The 25,158-nt window shown below is 40.7% G+C and overlaps 1 protein-coding gene across 1 annotated transcript in view; it reads right to left on the bottom strand.

The window, feature by feature from the left end:
- Positions 1–281: 281 nt before the first annotated feature.
- Positions 282–25,158, bottom strand: part of LOC144688742 (dual specificity mitogen-activated protein kinase kinase 2) — a 90,832-nt gene continuing 65,955 nt past the window's right edge. The window contains exons 9-11 of the mRNA XM_078555638.1: positions 22,517–22,578; positions 17,404–17,449; positions 282–3,920 (exon numbers count right to left, since the gene is read on the bottom strand). Coding sequence (XP_078411764.1) covers positions 3,810–3,920; positions 17,404–17,449; positions 22,517–22,578 — 219 coding nt within the window. The 3' untranslated portion in view covers positions 282–3,809. The remainder of the gene's footprint in view (positions 3,921–17,403; positions 17,450–22,516; positions 22,579–25,158) is intronic.

The raw sequence follows: 25,158 nt of genomic DNA, 5'->3' as shown, positions 1-25,158 counted from the left end.
CGGCAGAACTTCGGCAGTTCTGCCGAAGAGCCATGAGGGCTCGAAACGTTGACTGATTTCTTCTCCGCCGATGCTGCCAGACTTGCTGAGTTTTTCCAGGTAATTCTGTTTTTATTTTGTTTTGGATTTCCAGCATCCGCAGTAGCTTTTAGCTTTTAGTTCCTATTGAAAGCTGTCCACTAAAATAAACTCCGCACTGATCTTCAAAAAAAAAAAGAAAGCCTCTTTTCTTAGTTCACATACTTTAGACAAAATTGTACATTTGCTAATTCACACGAAACAATTGTCACTTCAGTTTTAATAACTTTATGCAACAGGTGATTAAATTATACATTCAGTCCACATCATTTGCTTTACAAAATCTTAAGAAAAAAAAAGCTTAAAAACAATCAGTATAATACTCGTGCTACTGGTGATTTTTTTTTGTAATAAGCCAAATCTATTTTACACATTACAAAGTTATGCTTTAAAGAGCTAACCACAACCAGTAGCACAAGATGCCCACAGGCTTCACAAAAGGGAACAAGTGCATCAGACACAACATTATAAACCTGATATAGTGACATACACCAATATGCACCAGTGCCTTAACAGTAACAGCTTATATGTATTTTATTTATTTAAAGGCATAGGCATGTACAATCCATAGACAACTATACAGGAGCACAACACAAACAACTGAGATCCCAGCACAAAACTCAACTCCATTATTCTAATCACAGTGCGTTTCTTTTACCTTCGTCGCCTCAGTAGATTAAACTTGTATTTCTTAAATTAAGTTTATTATTTTCCCCCAGGCACTTTAAACGGATTCATATTCCCGAGAAGTACATTTAGGGTGCAGTTTGCCTCAAAAACACTTGGCTGCTGTATAGTTCAGTCACAAAATGGTTAAGTGAGCCAGTAATGAAATAACCTCTAAAGCTACACAAGTAATCACATGAATAGTTCTTCTTTGAAGTGCGTAAAAAAAGATTGTGAGAACTTAGCATTTTTTGTTTCACAACTGACTCCATTCAGCCCAAGCTGCAAGTGGAATCTTAACATTACTTTTCATGATTCTGAATCAGGTGCATTCTACTCTTCTGGTGGAACCACTTTAAAGAGTCTAGGTGTGCACCATTTTGAGTGGAAGGTGTACTTCCTTAGGCATAATGACCCACAAAACAAATGGGTTTGGGAATCATAACATCATTTCCATTGTTCAAAATTCTCAATCTATACAATTCTTGATCAGGGTTTACTAGTTGACTTTTCTTCCTGTAAATGGTGATAATTGGCTAACTGGCCCCTCGGAGTGCTTAGTGGTTGAAATGGGAGACTTAGTTACTATGTGGCCGATAATACTCTATCCACAAAAATAACTATTAGTTAACAAACCACTGGGTCTACAGTGATCGTCAAGAATATCCTTGAACCAAACTGGGCACCACAAGTGCACAACTCTAAGCAGCACTAAATTCTGTGAAAACATGCTTCACAAACAGACTAGATTTTGTGTCATTCAGGAAATTTCAGATGAATACAGTACATAAAACCATAAAAAAGATTTACCCTAGTAAGCCTGATAACTAGCAGACAGGTTACTCTGTCAAGGACCGAAATAAATGCTGCAAGATAAGGGGAACGTCACAGTATGTTGTACACATTTTACCCGCAATGGTAACAGAATATTTGGAAAGCCAGTGCTTGCAAAGATCAAATCCCTATTCTTCGGAAACAAGCTCTTCCCCAGTTACAAACCATGTCTAGCAGTGAAGCAGCAAAATAAAAGCATTTTAAAAAGTGAACTAAAGAGTAGACTAAGAACAGAAACATTGGTAAAACCCTCTTTTTGTTTTTGTCCAGAACTAAGAAGGCATTACAATTTACAACTCAAGAGAGAGAGGTTGGATTGAAAAAAGAAAACAGTGCCTTCCTTTAGCTGATTTTTTTTAAGCTCAATTGCCGCACAATTTGTCAAACCTCAATGTGGATACATGGTCAGGAGAACGAAGCGTCCGCTTAAAGATCGAGGACAGTATCAAACAGCAATGACTGTATTCCCACAATTTAAAATATTTTGAAAGATTTTTCAACCAATCTCACCATTTTAGAACTATTGAATCTACCACAGCTCTTTGATATAAGTGCTTTGAAAGGGCTTGCACTGTCTACTCAAACACCATGTGTACATTGGTGAGTTTTTTCTGTTGAAAATGACCACAACTTTGATTCTAAATTCAGTGTAACATCTCTCAGCCACCTCAGAACCGTCACTAGGAACTGAATTAGTCAACCACTTAAAATTAATTTTAACTTTTGCAGTATTACTGGCATCTTTCAAATGTAAAAACGTTGAACATTACAACAATGAAATATGCAGGTTGACCCCAACACTTGCAAGTTATTACGGAATAAATGGAAGTCTTTTTGATGTCCATTTCTAAAATAAAACAGTGATAGAAAAGGGACTGATACTCTTATGTATTGTACCCCATTACCAACATACACACCTACAATCCCAAGGACCAGCATTCCTACCCATTACTGAGATACTCCTGTAATCTCCAGAAATGGTACTTCTACTCATTATCTCCTATTGGTAAGCACATATAAATCTCCAGGTGTCTGCAATACAGCAAATTTTAAGGAAGAATGAATTCCCATAGCGGATCATCAGTCAATGTTGCATTTTGGCAAGGTGTTTAAATGAGGTCTCAAAACATTACAAATATATGATGAATAGTCATTCTGGTGAACTGCCAACTACCTAAGCAGTTAAATACCATAAACTCTTCCAGAAACATCACAATGACTCCATTTGGCTCAAACCACAAGGAATCCTTATTAAACATGTAAAAAGCACAGTTAAAATAACATCAGCTACAAAGTTAGCATGCACATTTTTACTGAACAAGATATCCACCTATGGTCAATCATGCATTTGAAAAATTTGCTCCATCAACACGTCTGCAGGTCATTTAAAAAAAGCATACTTAAGGATCCATTACCACAGCTACTCTCAACTGTGTCTTTGGAAGGGATGTGAAGAAAAATATACAACAGGGAATTAAATTACTCGCCTGCTTGATCACCAGCTGAATGCTACACTAAGTATTGCACCAATAGGGGAACCAACAAGCACAATTGAAAACGCCAACTAATTTAAGATACCCTTCAGTTTTAAATTTTAATTAATCCAGTGTCTGAGGGGCGTTGAGTGTGAGAACACTTGGAATAAATCTGGCTTACACTGGGTTTACCTGAAATGGCAACCTAGCCATTATGGATGTTCTACTTCAATCTGCATCCCTTTAAGAAAATAACGACATCATATGGCACTATTCTGGTAAGCACATTAAACCAAAAAACAAAAATCACACCCAATATTGATATTTAAACAGGAAAGCAAATTTTCTGCCTCCGTCCTGTGAAACATCTGTCAGTAACAGGAGATGTGACATAGGACTGTGACATTAAACACTATACTTTGACAACTAGCAGAACTCACTTGCAGAAGAAAAATTGTGTGTCTTGAATGACAGGCAAGTTACTGCCAAATGTAAATCACCATATTATCGGTATTGATACTAAAAAGGAGGAAACTGATCAGCTCAAATCACAAATTCACCAGCTAAAGAAAGACAAAGTTTTTTTTTAAACTGCCAATGCTGCCTAGATGTAAAACTCCTCACTTAGTTTCTGAATGCAGGGAGAGTCCTGATTGATGCCACAGTCACGACAGCAGTGGTTGACAGACATCAGCAGAGCAGGACGGGAGCTGTGCGGGGGAGGTGCAGTGGGGAAAGAGGGGTATTGGTCGTTCCTCACACAGCGGTGCGTGTTGGAGTGCTGGGCTGGTTCAGCCCCATAATTTTACACAACCAGCCTGCGAAATCCACCTCCTCTACTTCAGACCGCTTAATGAACGTGTGGCTCTGTGAAAAAGCAAGAAGCAAGAGTCAACATTTTACTGGAACACAGTTGAATACCTGACGTGTTAGGTTAGTCCTTCAAATTGTGTTGTATTATCAGCTGACAAACATAAGATAGGAATGAGAAACAATGTATTCATCTCAACTAGCTCACCCAGGTTTCAGAAATAAAATTACAAGGCACTATAAGAGATGTATTGACTTTCGCTAGAACACTTTCCACAATGACAATTTCAATGACAAAATCCTGTAAACATATAGTGTAGAATTGCAATTATTCCAATTTCACCTAAGAGTTGATTCCTGCTGCAATGTTACAATGAGAGTCACAAACCCTCAGTATATCACATTGATGCATTTGATATTATCTGGCCTCAAAGGAATCATTATTTGGAGATTATATAAACTTGGATTAAAAAGGTAATCTCCTGTGTAATACATGACCAGCAACAAACACATTCATATTCTGACAAACGTATTTTAACATTTTCATTGTACTTCCCTCCTCAAATGCAATTCCAACAGTTTTTGTTTAATGTTCAATGCTCCAAATCCCTCAAATGGGAAGATTTACACTTTCAAATAATGGATACTTTTAATTCCCATGCAAAAGTATGTAAATAGGCTTTTTAAAAAAATAACAACTTGTGAATATTAGGTCCAGGCATTTAATTTTATTTTCTGCTATGCACTAACAGGCCACATAATCAATACAATGGGGACAGAGCAGGGCAATGGGATTAGTTTTTGGGTTATGCTATTGAAGAGCTAGCAGTGAGATAATGGGCTGAATGACACTGGCCTGCAATGTAAATGTCCATGTTTATAGTTTTACTGTAACTTTCAAGCTCAGGGAAGAATAAAGGAGTAATGTTCAAAAGGATTTAGACCTGATTTCCTTAATACTAGATTTACAAGTAAAATTAGTTGGTTTGCGCATCTGTTTATCTGCCATTGATGCAAGAACAAAACAGCTCTTTCACTTTTGAGTTCGACAAATCAAAATCTGACTAACACTTTTGCTGCTGAAGAAAAAGGATACAGATTTTCGACGCGATTACCTAGTTATATTATAGATGGATAATCACACCACAGTGCTCACTTTTGGTGCACCCGGCTCATTCTTTGAGTATTAACCTCCACTGGTCAAAGAATTAGTCTGGTTGTCTAACTGAATAAAATCACAGCGATGTCCCCTGAAAATCCATGCAATGCTTACAGGATTCAAGCCACATATAAGCCTCACCACTGGAATATTGCTGAGTTATTTTTACCCGGTGAAATGAAGATAGAGAGCAAAATTAAAGATATCTCTCATAACTCAGTTTAAAAAAAACTCAGATCAGAGGAGCTGAAAGAATTCTGGTCTGGAAATATTACTGAGACATGGTTGAAAGAAGGGCAGAAATGGCAGTTCAAAATTTCTGGTTACAGGGTTTTCAGTCAAGATAGAGAAGGGGGATAAAAAAGGAGCGTGGTCGCAATATTGATTGAGGAAACAATTATTGCTGTGAGAAGAGATGATATGGCAGAAGGATCACCAAATGAGACCATATGGTTTGAACTGAAGCACAAAAAGGGGCAATTACACTACTGGGAGTGCATCAGAGACCTCACAAACAGTTAGAGGGGGACAGAGGAGCAAACATGTGGGCAAATATCTGAGAAGGACTAAAACAAATGGGCATTAATAACTTTGGATTTCAACAACCCTAATATTGACTGGGATAGAATGAGTGTGAAAGAAGCAGAGGGAGCAGAGTTCTTAAAATGCATTCAGGAGAACTTTTTTTAAGCCAGTATGCAGCAATCCCAACAAGAAACAGGGCAGTTCTAGACTTAGTTTTAGGGAATTAAATTAGGTAGGTGGAAGGGGCATCAGTTGAGGAGCACTGTGGTGGTAGTGGTCATAATTCAGTAGATATAGGGTAGTTATGAAAAAGGACAAAGGTAGACCAAGAATAAAAGTTCTCAATTGGAGAACCGCTAATTTTATGAAGCTGAGGTGTGATTTAGCTGAAGTGTACTGGAAAAAGCTACTTGAAGGTAAATCAGAGCCAGATCAGTGGAAGGCATTCAAGGAAGAGGTAATGAGGGCTCAGAGAAAATATGTTCCTTTAAAGGAAAAGACTGGGACTAACAAATCCAGAGTCCAATGTCAAGGGGCTTAAAGGAGAGAATAAAGAAAAAGCTTATGACAAATATCGAGGGCTCAAATCTGCAGAAAACATGGAGCATAAAAAATGTAGGGCTGAAATTATAAAGGAAATTAGAAAAGCAAAAAGGGCATGAAAATATATCAGTAAAAATACTGCCAAATAAAATCAAAGAAAATCTAAGTTTCTTATATAAACACAAAGAAGAAGAAAACTAAAAGAGTTGGTCATTTAAGGACCATAGATAACCAGTGTGTGGGTGCAGAGAATGTGGGTACAGCTCTTAATAAATACTTTGTATTTGCTTTCACAAGAGGGAGATGACATGTAATTGCAATAAGGGAGAAGGAGTGTGAAATATTAAATGAAATTAACAGTGAGAGAGGAAGTATTAAGTGGATTAACATTTTTGCAAATGGTTAAATCCCCAGGCTAGGAAGAAATGTAACCTAGGCTGTTAAGGGGAGCAAGAGAAGAAATAGCAGAGGCTCTGACCATCATTTTCCAATCCCCTCTGGCTTCAGACACAGTGCCAGGGGACTGGAGGACAGGTAATATTGTACTATTGTGTATTCCCTTCCCCATTTTTAAACAGAGTAATTACAGGCCAGTTGGCCTAATCTCGGTGGTGGGAAAATTATAGGAAAAAATTCTGAGGGACAGGATAAATCTTCATTTAGAAAGACACGGATGAATCAAAGGCAGCTAAAAACAGACTTAAGGGAAAGTCGTGTCTGACTAACATGAGTGAATTTTTAGAGGAGATAACATGGAAGGTCAATGAGGGTGGTGCATTTGATGTAGTCTATATGGATTTTTAGTAAGCCTTTTGATAAAGTCACACATGGCAGAATGGTCACAGAAGTAAAAGCTGAAAGAATAAAGGCAAAATGGCAAGTTTGATCCACAATTCGCTCAGAGGGCGAAGCAGAGGAATGGTTGACGGGTGTTTTTGTGACTGGAAGGCTGTTTCCAGTGGGATTCCACAGGGTTCAGTATCAAGTCCCTTGCTTTTTGTGGTATGCATCAATAATTTGGACTTGAAATTAGAGGGTATGATTAAGAAATTTGCAGATAATACAAAAATTAGGCATGTGTTGATAATAAAGAAGAAAGCTGTAGACTGCAGGAAAATATCAATGGACTAGGCAGGTGGGTGGAACTTTGGCAAACGGAGTTCAATCCAGAGGGATGTGAGGTAATGTATTTGGGGAAGGCCAAGGCAAGGGGATACATAATAAATGGCTGGATATGGAGAAGGGTAGAGAAATGGATGGACCTTGGAGCGCATGTCCACATATCCCTGGAGGTGGCTGGGCTAGAAGATAAGGTGATCAATAAGGCATATGGGATACTTGTCCGTAATAGCTGAGGTACAGAATTTAGGAGCAGTTCTGGTCACTGTACAATGGGAAAGATGTGATTGGCCCTTCCTATCCACACTATCTAGGCCCCTCATAATTTTATACACTTCAATTAGGTCTCCCCTCAGCCTCCTCTGTTCCTAAGAAAACAACCTAAAATCAACCTAAAAACAACCTAAAATAATTGCCCAATTAGCCTGGCCAATCTTTCCTCTCAAATCTCTGTGCATGCACGCCATTGGTACCAAACGCAATGGTGTTGATTGTGGGTAGGCTGTTAGTCTCCAAGTTTCATAGAGAGGTGTTCAGAATGCCAGGCTCTATAAATGGTTATACTTAAACTGTCTATTTAATTCCATGCTAGAATGGAGTTGGGGGTCTAGAGGATAGCTAATTAGCTCTTCTACATGGATACAAGACCCATGTGATTCATTTTGCTGTGGAGATGAGCTTTAGGAAAGGAAAAGTCCATAAAAAGCCATTGTAGCATTGGGTACAGGATTTTCTGAGATATCCCCGAAACTTTCAGGCTAGTTCTGCCGAAGGGTCATGAAGAGCCGAAACGTTAACTGATTTCTTCTCCACCGATGCTGCCAGACCTGCTGAGTTTTTCCAGGTAATTCTGTTTTTGTTTTAGATAGGAAGGGCCATGACCATGGGGCATAGATTTAGGGTAAGGGCTAGGAAGTTTAGTGGGAATTTGAGAGGAAATGCTTTCATCCAGAGGGCGATGGGGGTCTGGAAAGGATAATTGAAGCAGAAATGTTCATAACATTTGGATATGCACTTGAAGTGTCATAGCTTAGAAGGACACAGATGATGAGCCGGAAAGTGGAACTAGCTGGATGGTTCCATGTCAGCCAGAGCAGACATAACGGGCCAAGCGGCCTCCTTTCATATTGTAAATGTCTATGATTCTATGATTTATATGATTCTAATGAAGTTCAGTTGGAACAAAATCTACACAATACAATTGTTCTTCAGAATACTTACACAACCTAGTGCACATAGTAGAAAGATTCACAAGAACAGCACGTCTTGTGAAATTCTAGTGACAACACCAATATACACATAAGGATTCTAACTCAGGAGAAAGGACACCAAAATTTTGACCTTTGACCTGGGAAAAATGGTCACAAAAGTAGAGCTAACGCAAAAGTTCAGCCATGATCTTATAGAATGGGGGAGCAAGATCAAGGGTCCGTATGGCCTACTCCTGCTCCCATTTCTTATGTTACTTTCAGTGGTCAAATGCAAACACCACTATTTCATAAAATATAGGAGGATTGTTACAAGTTTCATATGGGCTTAAAAAAATCCTCTTGTTTCTGCCATTAAACTCTTCTTCTCCTGAGGTCATTAACTCTTTGCTAGGCTCTGCTTCCATGAACAGCCACAGGCTGGTAGCTAACTCAAATTGCCATTCATCATCTATGCCTATAGCATTGGTGGGCTATTTGAAGGTGTGCTCAAGGGAGCTATCACAAGTCCAATTCAGGGCTTCCTGAACAGCAAGTTAGGAGCAGGAAGCTCAGGTAAGCTAAAAGCAATTGTAGCAATTCGGACACTTAAAGCCAACTTAATACAAACTGTGGGACTGAACCAGGGACCTTGATGTTTCAGCCTTTAAACTCCTCTCCCCCACTCACAATCAGCCATTGGGACCCTCACAGAAACTTTGCATTTATAAAATATTACAGGAATTGGCTAGAGTTCTGCTCAAAGGATTCAAGTTGATGGTTTTCTCCCTGGCAGGCTGCAGAACATCAGGCTCCTTTTACAGACCACTCGGTGAGCAATTGCTCAATATCAGTCTTTCTTCAACTCAGTTCTTCAGGCACAGGATTTTTAATTCACACAGTGGAATTCACATTCTTACCAGAGTTACATGCTACAGGCTAGAATAAACTAGAGCAGTCTGAAATGACGGAAATTCAAATTCTCTTAGGAAAGGATTTAGGTTCAGGCTGATGTCTACCCAATGTTTACCACAGGAGCGTAGAAAATAGGAGTAGGCCATTCGGCCCTTTGAGCCTGCTCTGCCATTCATTATGATCATGGCTGTTCATCCAACTCAATAGCCTGCTCCTGCTTTCTCCCCATTTCCTTTGATCCCTTTCTCCCCCCCAAACCCTCAAGAGCTATATCTAACTCCTTCTTGAAAACATACAATGTTTTGGCCTCAACGACTTTCTGTGGTAGCGAATTCCACAGGCTCACCACTCTCTGGGTGAAGAAATTTCTCCTCATCTCAGTCCTAAATGGTCTACCCCGTATCCTCAGACTGTGACCCCTGGTTCTAGACTCTCCCACCATCGGGAATAACCTTCCTGCATCTACCCTGTCTAGTCCTGTTAGAATTTTATAGGTTTCTATGAGATCCCCCCTCATTCTTCTGAACTCCAGCGAATATAATCCTAACCAACTCAATCTCTCCTCATGTCAGTCCCGCCATCCCAAGAATCAGTCTGGTAAACCTTCACTGCACTCCCTCTATAGCAAGAACATCCTTCCTCAGATAAGGAGACCAAAACTGCACACAATATTCCAGGTGTGGTCTCACCAAGGCCCTGAATAATTGCAGCAAGACATCCCTGCTCCTGTACCCGAATCCTCTCGCTATGAAGGTCCACATACCATTTGCCTTCTTTACCGCCTGCTGCACCTGCATGCTTACCTTCAGTGACTGGTGTACGAGGACATCCAGGTCTTGTTGCATATTCCCCTCTCTCAATTTATAGCCAGATAATAATCTGCCTTCCTGTTTTTGTTACCAAAATGGATAACCTTACATTTATCCACATTATACTGCATCTGCCATGCATTTGCCCACTCACTCAGCTTGTCCAAATCACACTGAAGCATCTCTGCATCCTCCTCACAGCTCACCCTCCCACCCAGCTTTGTGTCATCTGCAAATTTGGAGATATTACATTTAGTTCCCCCATCTAAATCATTAACATATATTGTGAATAGCTGGGGACCCACCACCGATCCCAGCGGTACCCCACTAGTCACTGCCTGCCATTCGAAAAAAGACCCATTTATTCCTACTCTTTGTTTCCTGTCTGCTAACCAGTTTTCTATCCAGCTCAATACACTACCCCCAATCCCATGCGCTTTAATTTTACATGCTAATCTCTTATGTGGGACTTTGTCGAATGCCTTCTGAAAGTCCAAATAAACCACATCCACTGGCTCCCCTCATCAACTCTACTAGTTACATCCTCGAAAAATTCAAGTAGATTTGTCAAGCATGGTTTCCCTTTTGTAAATCCATGTTGACTGTGTCCGATTCTGCCAGTTTTCCAAGTGCTCAGCTATTAAATCTTTTATAATGGACTCTAGAATTTTCCCCACTACCGATGTCAGCCTGACTGGTATATAATTCCCTGTTTGCTCCCTACCTCCCTTTTTAAATAGTGGGGTTACATTAGCTACCCTCCAATCTGTAGGAACTGTTCCAGAGTGTATAGAATCTGAAGATGACCACTAATGCATCCACTATTTCTAGGGCCACTTCCTTAAGCACTCTGGGATGTAGATTATCAGGCCCTGGGGATTTATCGGCCTTCAATCCCATCAATTTCTCCAACACCATTTCCCTACTAATACTGATTTCTTTCAGTTCCTCCCTCTCACTAAACCCTGTGTTACCCAACATTTCTGGTATATTATTTGTGTCCTCCTTTGTGAAGACAGGACCAATGTATGTATTTAGTTGGTCAGCCATTTCTTTGTTCTCCTTTATAAATTCCGCTGTTTCTGACTGTAAGGGACCTACATTTGTCTTCACCAATTTTTTTCTCTTCACATACCTATAGAAACTTTTACAGTCAGTTTTTATGTTCCCCGCAAGCTTACTCTCATACTCTATTTTCCCCTTCTTAATCAATCCCTTGGTCCTCCTTTGCTGAATTTTAAACTGCTCCCAATCCTCAAGTCTGTTGTTTTTTTCTGGCCAATTTGTATGCCTCTTCCTTGGATCTAATACTATCTCTAATTTCCCTTGTAAGCCATGGTTTGGCCACCTTTCCTGTTTTACTTTTGCGCCAGACAGGAATAAACAATTGTTGCAGTTCACCCATGCGCTCTTTGAACGTTTGCCATTGCCTATTCACCGTCATCCCTTTAAGTAACGTTTCCCAATCCATCATAGCCAACTCGCGCCTCATACCATCGTAGTTTCTTTTATTAAGATTCAGGACCCTAGTCTCAGAATTAACTACGTCACTCCATCTTGATGAAGAATTCTATCATATTATGGTCGCTCATCCCCAAGGGGCCTCGCACAACTAGATTGCCAATTATTCCTTTCTCATTACACAATACCCAGTCTAGGATGGCCTGTTCTCTAGTTGGTTCCTCAACGTATTGGTCCAGAAAACCATCCCGTATACACTCCAGGAATTCCTCCTCTATGGTATTGTTACAAATTTGATTTGCCAAATCTATATGCAGATTACCCTAGAAAAGGTGTGCTTGATTAGGAAAAAAGTAGGTATTGATGATTTACGTATCCAATAATATTTTCACAAGGGTACAAAGTGCCTTAAGGGATGGGTGTTATTGCTCTGTGTACACAGAATCTGCATAAGTCATCCACTTACTTTCTGATTAATGTTTTTTTGAGAGAGAAAGAAGCCATTTCAATCTTGTAACTGAGGCAATTGAGACCATTGTCATAAGAATAGGAGTAGAATGCATGCAGCTGAGTGGAAAATTCCAGGGTAGAAAGACAGATCCGAGAATGGCTGAGTTTTGTATATAATTTCTATAAATCTAGAAACTCAGTGGATGTTTCCTAGCAACAATTTTAGGGTTATTAAAAAAAAACTGACAGCTGTTGTGTCATTCCACTCATTCCATAAAGAGCAATTATTTTCGGCTCTGGTCCAGCAAAAACTGCAAGTGCTCTATAATGGGCAGATTATCACATCACTAACAGGAGATTGATCAATCGTGTAAAAGCATAGCAAATGAGAAGTTACAAAAGCTTGATTGATCTTTCTCCTCCCATAAAAGGCCAGTGGTGCAGGACTCTCACCCATTGGGCAAAGTCTACTCACTGAAGGGTATTAACAAGGAAGGAATCATACACGAGATCACCCTGGAGAGAGAATTGTGTTTCAAAGCTGCAGATACACTGCAAAGGGCAAGACCACACGTGAATCCTTAACTTTGTTCCATCCCCTCAAATTAAATATTGTGAAGGCTGAAGTCATTGTTTTTGGTCCCTGCTCCGAACTCCATTCCCTCTCCCTGACAACACTCAGACTAAACCAGTTTGTTCACAAGCTTGGTGCCATATCGGATCCCGAGATAAGCTTCTAATCTCATATTTATGCCATCACTAAGACAGCCTATTTCAACCTCCATAACATTGCCTCACTTCACCCATACCTCAGCTCATCTGCTACTGAAACACTCATTTATGCCTTTCTTGCCTCTCGGTTTGACTATTCCAATTAACTCGTTGCTGGTCTCCCACATCCTACCCTCCGTCCACTTAAGGTAATCCCGAAACTTTGTTGCCCGTGTCTTAACTTGCACTAAATCCTTTCACCTATAACCTCTGTGGTCACTGACCTACACTGGTTCCCATTTAAGCAAATTCTCATCTTTGTTTTCAAATCTCTCCACAGCTTCACCTCCTCCCTGTCTCTGCATTCTCATCCAGCCGTACAATCCTCTGAGATGCCCGAGCTGGTCTAATTCAGGCCTCTTAAGCATCCCTGATTTTAATCGCAAAATCGTTGGTGGCTGTATCTTCAGCTGCTTAGGCCCTAAGCTCTAGAATTCCCTCCCTCCACCTTTCCGCTTCTCCCTCCTCCTTTAAGATGCTCCTTAAAACCCACCATTTTTTGCCTAAGCTTTTGGTCACCTGACCTAATATGTCCTTATGTGGCTCAGTGCGATATTTTGTTTCATAATGCTCTGTGAACCACCTTGAGATGCTTTATGAAGTTAACAGCGCAATATAAGTTGTTGCTGTATATGCATTAGTCAATGTTATAATTCAATTTGAAAGGAGTTACCTGCATGCAGTGCCACTCTTTCACATATTAGTAGACGCTACTGATTTGCACACAAGTACAACCTTTATTGCTGAACACATAGGCATGGGCACTAAATCGAATACATGAACATTTGGTAAAGTCTTTTGAGCCAAACCTACTCAAGATCATGGAATAGGACCTTGGCGCAAGAAATCGATACAATTCACTGAATCTGGCTGCTCTTTTATAACTTAATTGAGATTCATAACCATAACCTCAGGGAAGTCATATTTAGTGCAGTCAAGGTCAACGCTTCCCATTGTCTGTTATCAGCTTGTCAAATAACTGGGTAAAGGTGGGTAGATAAGTAGTGAAATTTTGAAGGTTAAAAACATTTCAAAGAACCATCTGTTGAGCTCTTCATAAAAGGAAAAAGCCCTCCCTTGACACAGGTTTCTAACTTTGGTGCACTTATTTCTCTTTGTACCTGGGTCTCAGGTGAAACTCAGGACATCAGCCAGAGGATCAAGCAATAGTGCATTGAATGTGAACATATGCTTTAGTTCCCCAAACAAAATGTTGCTTTTCCGGGACACCCTGGTCCATTCCTCCATCACCCCCTACTCCTCAACCCCCACCTATGGCACCTCCCCATGCCCACTCAGAAGATGCAACACCTGCCCCTTCACTTCCTCTCTCCTCACCGTCCAAGGGCCAAAACACTCCTTTCAAGTGAAGCAGCATTTCACTTGCATTTCCCCTAACTTAGTCTACTGCATTCGTTGCTCCCAATGCGGTCTCCCCTACATTGGAGAGACCAAACGTAAACTGGGCGACCGCTTTGCAGAACACCTGCGGTCTGTCCGCAAGAAAGACCCAAACCTCCCTGTCGCTTGCCATTTTAACACTCCAGCCTGCTCTCTTGCCCACATGTCTGTCCTTGGCTTGCTGCATTGTTCCAGTGAAGCCCAACGCAAACTGGAGGAACAGCACCTCATCTTCCGACTAGGCACTTTACAGTCTTCCGGACTGAATATTGAATTCAACAACTTTAGATCTTGAACTCCCTCGTCCATCCCCATCCCCTTTCCGTTTCTTCCCCCTCCCTTTTGTTTTTTCCAATAATTTATATAGATTTTTCTTTTCCCACCTATTTCCATTATTTTTAAATCTACACCTGCAATGCCCTATCAGTCTTTCCACCCCACCCCCACTAGAGCTGTACCTTGAGTGTCCTGCCATCTATTCTTAATTAGCACATTCTCTTAGATAATATCACCAACCTCAACAACTCTTTGTTTCTTTATCTGTGATATCTTTTGATTATCTGCTCCTATCACTGCTTGCTTGTCCCTACAACCACCCCCCCACCCCCAACCTTAAACCAGCTTATATTTCACCCCTCTCCTATTTTTACTTAGTTCTGTTGAAGGGTCATGAGGACTCGAAACGTCAACTCTTTTCTTCTCCGCCGATGCTGCCAGACCTGCTGAGTTTTTCCAGGTAATTCTGTTTTTGTTTTGGATTTCCAGCATCCACAGTAGTTTTTTGTTTTTATCTAAAATGTTGCTTTTACTGCTCACAATTCTAACGAGGCCTCAAACAATGGATTGATTGTAGCGTGCTCATACAACGGCCCAAATCTTCAGTTCCCGAGAGGGTCCTACTCGGGGGGGTATCCTGGATGATCTGGGATTCCCTTGGAAGTCCTCACACAAGGGATGCATGGGAATTGCCTGGGCAGTTCCAAATTCCATTGGCAGATTACCCTGTGCTTGGAACCCTCTGAAAGCCCAATTTAAAGCCAGAGACCTAAGGTGGTTCTAATTCTGTTAGCAGAATAGTTACCCAGAAAAAGTTAGAAGCATTAAAACCCATTCCGACTGCTGGATAACTATGATAAAAGCAAAAAACTGCGGATGCTGGAAATCCAAAACAAAAATAAAAATACCTGGGAAAACTCAGCAGGTCTGACAGCATCTGCGGAGAGGAACACAGTTAACGTTTCGAGTCTGTATGACTCTTCAACAGAACTAAGGAAAAATAGAAAAGAGGTGAAATATAAGCTGGTTGAGGGGGGTGGGACAAGTAGAGCTGGATAGAGGGCCAGTGATAGGTGGAGATAGCCAAAAGATGTCATAGACAAAAGGACTATCTGTACCTTGCTCGTCCTGCTTTCTACCCTTAAGGTCGCCTATTAGCACATTTCTTAGATATCACCACCATCGACACCTCTTTGTCCTTTTGTCTATGACATCTTTTGGCTATCTCCACCTATCACTGGCCCTCTATCCAGCTCTATTTGTCCCACCCCCCTCAACCAGCTTATATTTCACCTCTTTTCTATTTTTCCTTAGTTCTGTTGAAGAGTCATACAGACTTGAAACGTTAACTGCGTTCCTCTCCGCAGATGCTGTCAGACCTGCTGAGTTTTTCCAGGTATTTTTATTTTTGTGCTGGATAACTATACTACCGACACTACCTGATCCACCAACTGGATCCCCCGACTAACCCCCGGCCCCCATAGCTAGCTCTCTTTATCACCTGACTACCCCCATGACCACCCGATTAACCTCCAGCCCCTGACCACCGGACTAACCTCTCCCAACCCCTGACATCCCACCCCTGACTAACCCCCCACCCCAGCCCCGAGCACCCTCCCAATCCCCCAACTACCTCCAACCACCCAACCAACAACCCCCCCAGCCCCTCCAACAACTCACCCTACCCCCTCACACACTTACTTTACACACTTAACTTCACTCCTAGCTTCTCTAAGTTGCTGGAGCATTTATACATACCAGTTTACGGCAGCTAATGCCGTAAAAAAAAGGGGTGTGGGTTTACTTCCCCCTGCCCTGTAATCAGGCCTCCAAGAGCAGCTGCACTGCACATTTCTCAGCAGGCCCGGGTTGGACGCCTGGGTGAGAAATGGGCAGCTGCAGGCTAAGGGGTAAGTAAAATGGAGTGGAGTGGCAATCTGACGGTGATTGCCACTCCATTGAAGATTTGGCCCAATATCTCACTTATAGTTATAACAAAATAGATTAGATAGAAATTGTAATTTTTGTTTTGTTAATTTGACGTCAGTAAATCTGAAAGCTTGTTGGCAGGTTATCTATTTGTGATATCACAATAATAGCCAACTTAACGGGGGAACTATTCTGACAATTCTCAACACAATTCTCATTGCATTATCTTGGTACCACAGGCTTCATTACACGGTGAATGAAAACCCAAGGCAGCTTCTATTACATTGTGTGACAAACCTGAACATGCAGAATAGAACTCAAACTAAATCTGAGTGCAGAAAAAGGGCAAGCAACTGCCAGCTAAATTTTAAGAAACCACGTGATAAATTAAAAAGGATTAATTGAAGTGCATTATATTTCAGTAATTTCTTTTTATTGGTAGAGCTGCATTTTCCTAATTCAGATCATTATATAATTTAGCACACTGCCACTGGCTGCTCAGAATTAGAACAGCATGACTTGGTTTAAACATGTACTGATTAACTGACCAAAATAAACATGAGGCCCGTCAAAACAAAATGACCATCTGTCTGCTGATTAGGTTCTCTACTGTTTTGGAAATCAGAGAAAAATCCAATAGGGATCCGGGAGAAATGCCTTTACCCAAAGTGGCTAGAATGTGGAATTTGCTACCATAAGGAGCAGTTTTCATGAGCAGCAGAGATATAGTTAAGGGGAAGCATGAGGGAAAAAGGAATAGAAGGATATGCTGATAGGCTTAGATGAAGTAGGATGGGGAGCATAAACATCAGCACAGAGTAGTTGGGCCAAATGGCCTATTGGAATTCAGTAAAGATACAAATCTCAGTAATTCTGCAGAAAGGAGAAGCTTGAGTGCCATTTTAAGCAGAATAATCAGGTTGGAAAGAGTGTTACCACTTTTAAAATGCCACAGAGTAGATGCAAATTGATAACTGAAGGTTTAACACACTCACCATAAGTAGTTTCAAGTCTGCTCGGTCAGCTGGGTTTTTGAATAAGCTGCAATTTAAAAAATTAATTAGTAAACAGCACTGTATTCTAGATTAGTTGAAGATACAAAACCAAGCTCAGAGTCCTTCAGCTGCACTGCATTAAAAATTCATACCTAGTATATTCACAATCAATCGTTTCCTTTTGATATAGCCACTGTATGCAATTAAAACGCAACATTTATATAAATGTACACGGCCTGGAACCTTCTCATGTACACAGAATATAACATTTAAAATGATAGCAAATTTTACATTTAAAGAATACAATATGACACAAATCATACTGAAGCATCACAATGAGCTTAACACGATAAAACAATGGCCAAATACTTCCCATAAAGAACTTTAAATCACCAATGTACAAACCATAAAATCCTGACTAACTGCCAACTGCAGGAATCATCATCATCATCAGCAAGTGCCAGCCATGACTGTACAACCTTAAAAAAACAACTGATAACCCACAGGAGAAAAATACCCAAACATAATTTAAGTTAGCACCAAACTTCCACATGAGGATGAAGTTCTAAAACACAGCACATACACATGCATTTCTTCACTAATCTGACACTAAAGAGTATCAGTAACAATACCTTGCATTTATATAGTGCCTCTAACATAGTAAAATGTCCCAAGGTGCTTCACAGGAACAATTAACAAACAGCAGGTGATTCATCTGGAACATCATTAGCTTTCCTTTACCACAGACAAATGGCTATTCTTCATAGCGAGAAAACTATTTGACACGGCCAACTTTGTCCTAATACCATCTACATATCCTGTCAGGGTAACTCAAATGGGGACAGAACAAGAGTCCCGATACATGGCAGCATCCCATCTCCCTACCCTTGGATTGCAATATTTATTAAGCTTTACAGGAAGCACAAGTGTGGGTAGCTACGGTGCTGTCTGCCACACTCAACCTACAGGTGCATGCAAAGAAAGGTCAACTGGATCCAGTGCCCATGGGTGCAGGCAGTATTGAACCCAAGCAAAGACTACTATATCCAGGAAAGGGCGAGGTATAATCTCCAGTTACCTTCAGTATCTTAATTATAAGCGTCAATGTAAGATACTAAAAATAACTGAAAACCAAGGTCAACTTACCAAAACTACCAGTGAAGTTGGATCTGAAGTTTATTATTTAACCTTGCATTCAACATGATTCACCTGTGACCGTTGTACAAGGACAAATAGAAAACGTCCATGGCATCTAATCTGAAGGTAATACAGAAGCTAAAAAGGGCACGTTTTAAGAGTTAATATGATCATGAAATTTAAAATTTGCAAACTTGTTATACTGCTTTAAGAGAATGCAGATTACAGAGATCATAGGGAATATGGGACGTGAATAGCTAATTCCCGAAAAAATATTCAAGACTTAAGTCCTTGAATTTGTCTATTCTACTTTTAGTTTTTATGGGGGTGGGGGGGAGAGAGAGAGAGAGAGGAGAGGAGGTGGAGGACAACTAGCTATAGCAGAAAACCAGGTGGGAGCAGTTTATTACAGACCACGACTAACTAAGGGTTTCCTGATCCAGATGAGGACTGCCATCTTCAATTTACCCACTGATAAGCTTTCCATTCCTCAGGGTATGCAGGAGTGGTTCCTACAGAACACAGCAGATACTTAAAAACAATCAATCACTCATTTATCTGTATATAAGGACTCTATAGCAGAGAAAAAATATCTTTGGCCATTGTGCTGGCTCTCAAAAGGCTTTCCAATTCCATTTCCCCATAGCATTTAACATTTTTCTTTTCAAATATTTATCTACTTATCTTTTAAAAAAGTGTCAAGATTGACCATTTTTCTGCTACTGAATTCTATGTCTTAGCAATCCCCTAGTAAAAAAAAATTCCCTAACGTATCCCTTCATTTTTTGGTAAATTTATCTCTTCAAATTACTGACTACCAACTAAAGAGGTATTTCCTATTCACCTCACCAAAACCCCGCAATAATTTTGAACCCCTTCATCAAAGTTCCAACACCAGGCACATAGAACAAACACTGAATTTGATCAAATGCTAAAGTTTTTAGACAGTGCTGCAGAGAAGCTGTAACAAGTCCAATTAAGTAGTTGTGCCCACCAGCAAACCCAAGCCACAACAATCAGGCCGTAGCTTTATTTAATCCCAGGTGGGTTAAACCAACATAAAGCCCAGATTTAACTCCATTGTGTGGAAGGCTCAAAAAACAATGACAAGAAAATTCACAATGTAGAAGATTCTGAATGAAAAATCCAATAGCAGGAATGTATTTGGTTAAGAAAACATTAAGGTGAAACCAATACAATTGTATCCTAGTGAAACTCAAGAGGATAGTGTAAACTATACATCCACAGCACAGGGTTTACAGATACACAGCTGTAATCCAATGTTGCGCACTATTAAACAATGCAAGAAACAAATTGCTCCTGGAACTGTACTAATATGAAGCAAGATGAATGCAAGTTATCTGCAAGCCACTCTCAGAGGGAGACTGCCTTCTAAGGTGCTCATTTTTATAATGGAAAAAATCCTATACAAAACTGGATTATCAAATGGCACTCATACCATCCATGTGACCTGTCCATCTTTGTTCGAATATAGAAGATATTTCTTTACATCTATCACGAGTTCAATGTCACGTTCAGTCCACAACACCATAAAGCATCTTTCTTAAACATACATGAATACAGTTAAGATTCCCAGTGGGCTTCTAAGCATCTACTAGGCTAGCTTCTCCAAAACAATTAAGAACTTACCGTTTTTGGTAGAGCATTCCATGTCCTAACAAGCCACTTGTGTGAAATTCTTTGCTAACCTCTCCCTTCACTCTTTGATAAATTTATGCCTACTAATAACTGACCCACCAACAAAGGTGGTTAGTCTCTATTCAACTCATCAAATCCTGTATAATTTTGAACACCTTCATTAATTCTCCCACACTGAACACAGAACATATTGAATGTGACCAAGTGGCTAACTTTTGGGTGCTCAGTTTGGAGTTCTGATAAGCCATCTAGTCAGCAGGAATAGATGCCTAGGGACCAACACCCTACTGCACAGATTCAGAAGGCATTTTGTGGAAGTCCTGAGTGTAAATGTGAATCAGAAGGGAAGTACTTGGCATTGGGAGTTAGTCGGTTTGATACTGAACAGGCAAGTTTAAGATTGAAAGTGATTAGCCACATTGAAGGAAGCATTAATCAGATGTAATGTCTGGAAGATGCTGTTCAATTAAATTATGACAATGAAACTACTGTATTCTCATTTAAAATTACCTAGATAGAACTTTAGAGTTGGACAGAAAGCTCTTAAATCTATATTAGGTCATAAAAGAAAATCAAATCCCTTTCATTCTTGGTTTCCTGACACTTGCACAGGCTGGCAAAAGAGTGCCAATTTCTGCTAGCAGCCTCAGTTTGAATAAAAGCAAAATACTGATGCTGGAAATCTGAAACAAAAACAGAAGATGCTGGAAAAACTCAGCAGGTCTAACAGCATCTGTGGAGAGAAAAACAGAGTTACCGTTTCAAGTCCATATGACTTCTTCAGAGCAGGACTCGAAACGTTAACTCTGTTTTTCTCTCCACAGATGCTGCTAGACATGAGTTTTTACAGCATTCTGTTTTTTCCTCAATTTGAAGCTCTACAAATTATAATGTCTCTCAATATTAGAGAATCTTCTCAAAGTGATGCGGCTTGAGCATTCAACACGTTAATACATATTGAAGAATTAAAAAATTATAACAAGCCATAATTTAAAAAAATTCTTTCACAAGATGTGGGCTTCACTGGCTGGCCAGCATTTACTGCCTATTCCTAATTGTCCTCGAGATGGCGGCAGTAAGCTGCCATCTTGAAATGCTGCAGTCCATGTGGTGTAGGTACACTCACAGTACTGTTAAGGAGGGAATTCCAGGATTTTGATCCAGTGACAGTGAAGGAACGGTGATATAGTTCCAAGCCAGGGTGAATGGGAACTTGCAGGTGGTGGTGTTCTGATGCATAGGTTGCCTTTGTCCTTCTAGCTGGTAGAGGTCACAGATTTGGAAGATGAGTTGCTGAGTGCATCCTGTAGATGGTACATGCTGCTGCTACCATGTGTCGGTGGTGGAAGGAGTGAATGTTTAAGGTGGATGGGGTGCCAATCAAGCGGGCTGCTTTGTCTTGGATGGTGTAGGGCTTCTTGAGCATTGTTGGAACTGCACTCACCCAGGCAAGTGGAGAGTATTCCATCACACTCCTGACTTGTGCCTTGTAGATGGTGGACAGGCTTTGAGGAGTCAGGAGGTGATTTACTGTCTGCAGAATTCCCAGTCTCTGACTTGCTCTTGTACCATCGTATCTATATGGCTGGTCCAGTTCAGTTTCTGGTCAATGGTAACCCCCAAAACATGGACAATGGGAGATTCAGCGATAGTAATGCCATTGAATGTCAAGGGGAGATTATTAGATTCTATCTTGTTGGATATAGTCATTGATTGGCACTTAAGTGACAAGTAACATGCAGACTACACACCAGACCAAGCCTGAATGTTGTCCAGGTCCTGCTGCATACGGACATGGACTGTGTCAGTGTCTGAGGAGTCATGAATGATCCTGAAAATAGTGCAATCATCGGTGATCATCCCCATTTCTGACCTTATGATGGAGGGGAGGTCATTGATGAAGCAGCTGAAGATGGTTAGGCCTAGGACACTACCCTGAGGAACTCTTGCAATGTTGTCCTGGGACTGAGATGATTGACCTCCAACACCACAATCATCTTCCTTTGAGCATGGTATGACTCCAACCACTGGAGAATTTCACTCCCCACCCCACCCCCCACTCCCAATTCTCATTGACTTGTTTCATGTTTCACATTTAGATAAAAAGGGCAAAAATGTGGACTAAGTGTAGCAGATATCTGTGGCTAGGTGATGTTAAGATTATAAGAATTAGATGAAGCCAGCTGCGTTAAGGGAGAAGTAGAGAGACAGAATCGTAAAGGTCTAACAGCTACATCAGGACATTAAATCCCATCGTAGGACTTTCTATGCTCCTATGTATCAGTGTTCCCACACAGCATGCCGTGCAATTACTTACCATTTATTTACGAACTCTTGAAAGTCCTGTGTAAACACACCAATGGGGAGTTTAGGAGGAGGCTGGAAGGAAAAATAACAAATTGGTCAGTAAGTAACTGGAAATAATAGGAGTTTCCTCAGCACATTGCGTTGCCAGATGGCCATATATGCTGCATTTTTGCACATCAGTTATCTGGCCTAGCAAGCCGCTCAGTTTAAAGGCAATTGGGGGTGGGCAACAGATGCTGGCCTTGCCTGTGACGCCCACATCCCATGAAAGAGTAAATTAAAAAAAAACCTAGACAGGTCCAGTGACTGGCGCCATTTAAAGTAAAGTTTTTAAGTAGTCATGTTTCCTCCTGGACTCAATTATTTTTCAACAATCAGCATATGGATAGTGTCAACAGTAACATTAGCATGCTGGCTCAAAGTGATTTACTGCAAAACAACTTCCATTTGTAAACCAATTGTTACGCAAAAGCAACATTTTAAAGTAAATAAATCCTAGCTGTAAGAATTTGTTCACTGGATTATATTTTAGAATGCAAAAACTAGGGTGAGTTACTTAAATGGTAAAAAGTCTATTGCTATTCTTTGTAAGTAGCTTGGGTACCAAATTCCAAAGGAAAGGCAAGTTTGGCAACTGTATGAGGAGAGTTTTCAGGCTGAAGCTAAATAATATCTTCCTGCTGCTCAAATAGTCAGTCTTGCTGAGCTGTGTATCATTCTTGATCAGACAAAGCATCTCAACCTAACATTTCTTTGAAAATCTGGGGCCAGCACTCCCTCAAAGCTTAACTTATCATGGCCAACATCTCTCCCTTAAGCACCAAGGATTAACTGGTCATTCGTCTCATTGCTGTTTGCATCCATTGCTCCCGATATAATAATCATTGCATTAAAATTCATTAGATGATAAATACTTCATAGAGATAGAATGATGCAAGTGCTTCTTAAAACACTGTCTCCTGTCAATGCAAGATGGCCACAAAGAGGGCTGCTGACACACATCTGCACACTGGTCCATGCATGCGCAGAAAGCCAATGACGCTATATCCAGTGTATGGCTTTGATTTATTTAACCATGACCTGCGACCTTAATTGCAGAGCAGGTTCTGACCTGCGGTCCTGAAAATAAAACTTACTTTGCTGCGTGTGATTCATCATTAAAATTTTGTTATGGCAGATAAATAGGATCGGAATTAAGGGGAGGTGGTGGGCAGAAGGCATTTGATAAGGTGCCACACCAAAGATTATTATGGAAAATAAATGCGCATGGTGTAGGGGGGTGACATATTAGTATGGGTAGAAGATTGGTTGGCTGGCAGAAAGCAGAGAGTATGCATAAATGGGTCTTTTCCTAATTGGCAGGATGTGGTGAGCGGCGTCCCACAGGGGTCTGTACTGGGGCCTCAACCTTTTACGATTTACATCAACGACTTAGATAAGGGGAGTGAAGGCATGGTAGCTAAATTTGCAGATGACACAAAGATAGGTAGGAAAGTATGTTGTGAAGAGGACATGAGAAAGTTGCAGATGGATATAGATAGGATGAGTGAGTGGGCAAAGATCTGGCAAATGGAGTTTAATGTGGAAAAATGTGAAGTTGTTCACTTTGGCAGGAAGAACAAAAAAGTAGAGTATTACTTAAATGGAGAACGGTTACATAATTCTGAGGTGCAGAGGGATCTAGGTGAGCCACAAAAAGTTAGTATGCAGGAGGCGGCAAGTAATTAAGGTGGCTAATGGAATGCTATCCTTTATTATGAGACAGATTGAATATAAAAGTAAGGATGTTATGCTTTAGTTATACAGGTCATTGGTGAGGCCGCGCCTCGAATACTGTGTGCAGTTTTGGTGTCCTTATTTAAGGAAGGATGTAATTGCATTGGAGGTGGTTCAAAGGAGGTTTACTAGATTGATACCTGGAATGAGTGGGTTTTCTTATGAGGAAAGGTTGGACAGACTGGGCTTGTTTCCACTGGAGTTTAGAAGAGTGAGGGGTGATTTGTGTGAACTATACAAGATCCTGAATGGCCTCGACAAGGTGGACATCAAACGGATGTTTCCTCTTGTGGGTGAGTCCAGAACTAGGGGGCACTGTTTTAAAATTAGGGGTCGCTCTTTTAGGACAGAGATGAGGAGAAATTTTTTCTCTGAGGGTTGTGCGACTTTGGAATTCTCTGCCTCAGAAGGTGGAGGAGGCGGGGGCATTAAATATTTTTAAGGCAGAGGTAGATAGTTTCTTGTTAGGAAAGGGAATCAATGGTTATCGGGGTCAGATGAGAATGTGGAAATCGAAACACAAGATGATCAGCCATGATCTTATTGAATGGCGGAGCAGGCTTGAGGGGCCAAATGGTCTACACTTGTTCCTATTTCTTATGTTATGTGGCGTCGTGGTATTGTCATTGGACTAGTAATCCAGACATCCAGGGCAATGCTCTGGGGACCCAGGTTCAAATCCCGTGGCATATGGCGAAGTTTGAATTCAATTAAAATTAGAATTAAAAGTCTAATGATGACCATGAAACCATTGTCAATTGTCGGAAAAGCCCATCTAGTTCATTATTGTCCTTTAGGAAAGGAAATCTACCATCCTTACCTGGTCTGGCCTACATGTGACTCCAGACCCACAGCAATATGGTTGATGCTGAACTG

Source organism: Cetorhinus maximus, chromosome 13 (assembly GCF_964194155.1).
Source record: "Cetorhinus maximus chromosome 13, sCetMax3.hap1.1, whole genome shotgun sequence".
Lineage (NCBI taxonomy): Eukaryota > Metazoa > Chordata > Chondrichthyes > Lamniformes > Cetorhinidae > Cetorhinus > Cetorhinus maximus.
This window is presented reverse-complemented; position numbering and strand designations above follow the sequence as displayed.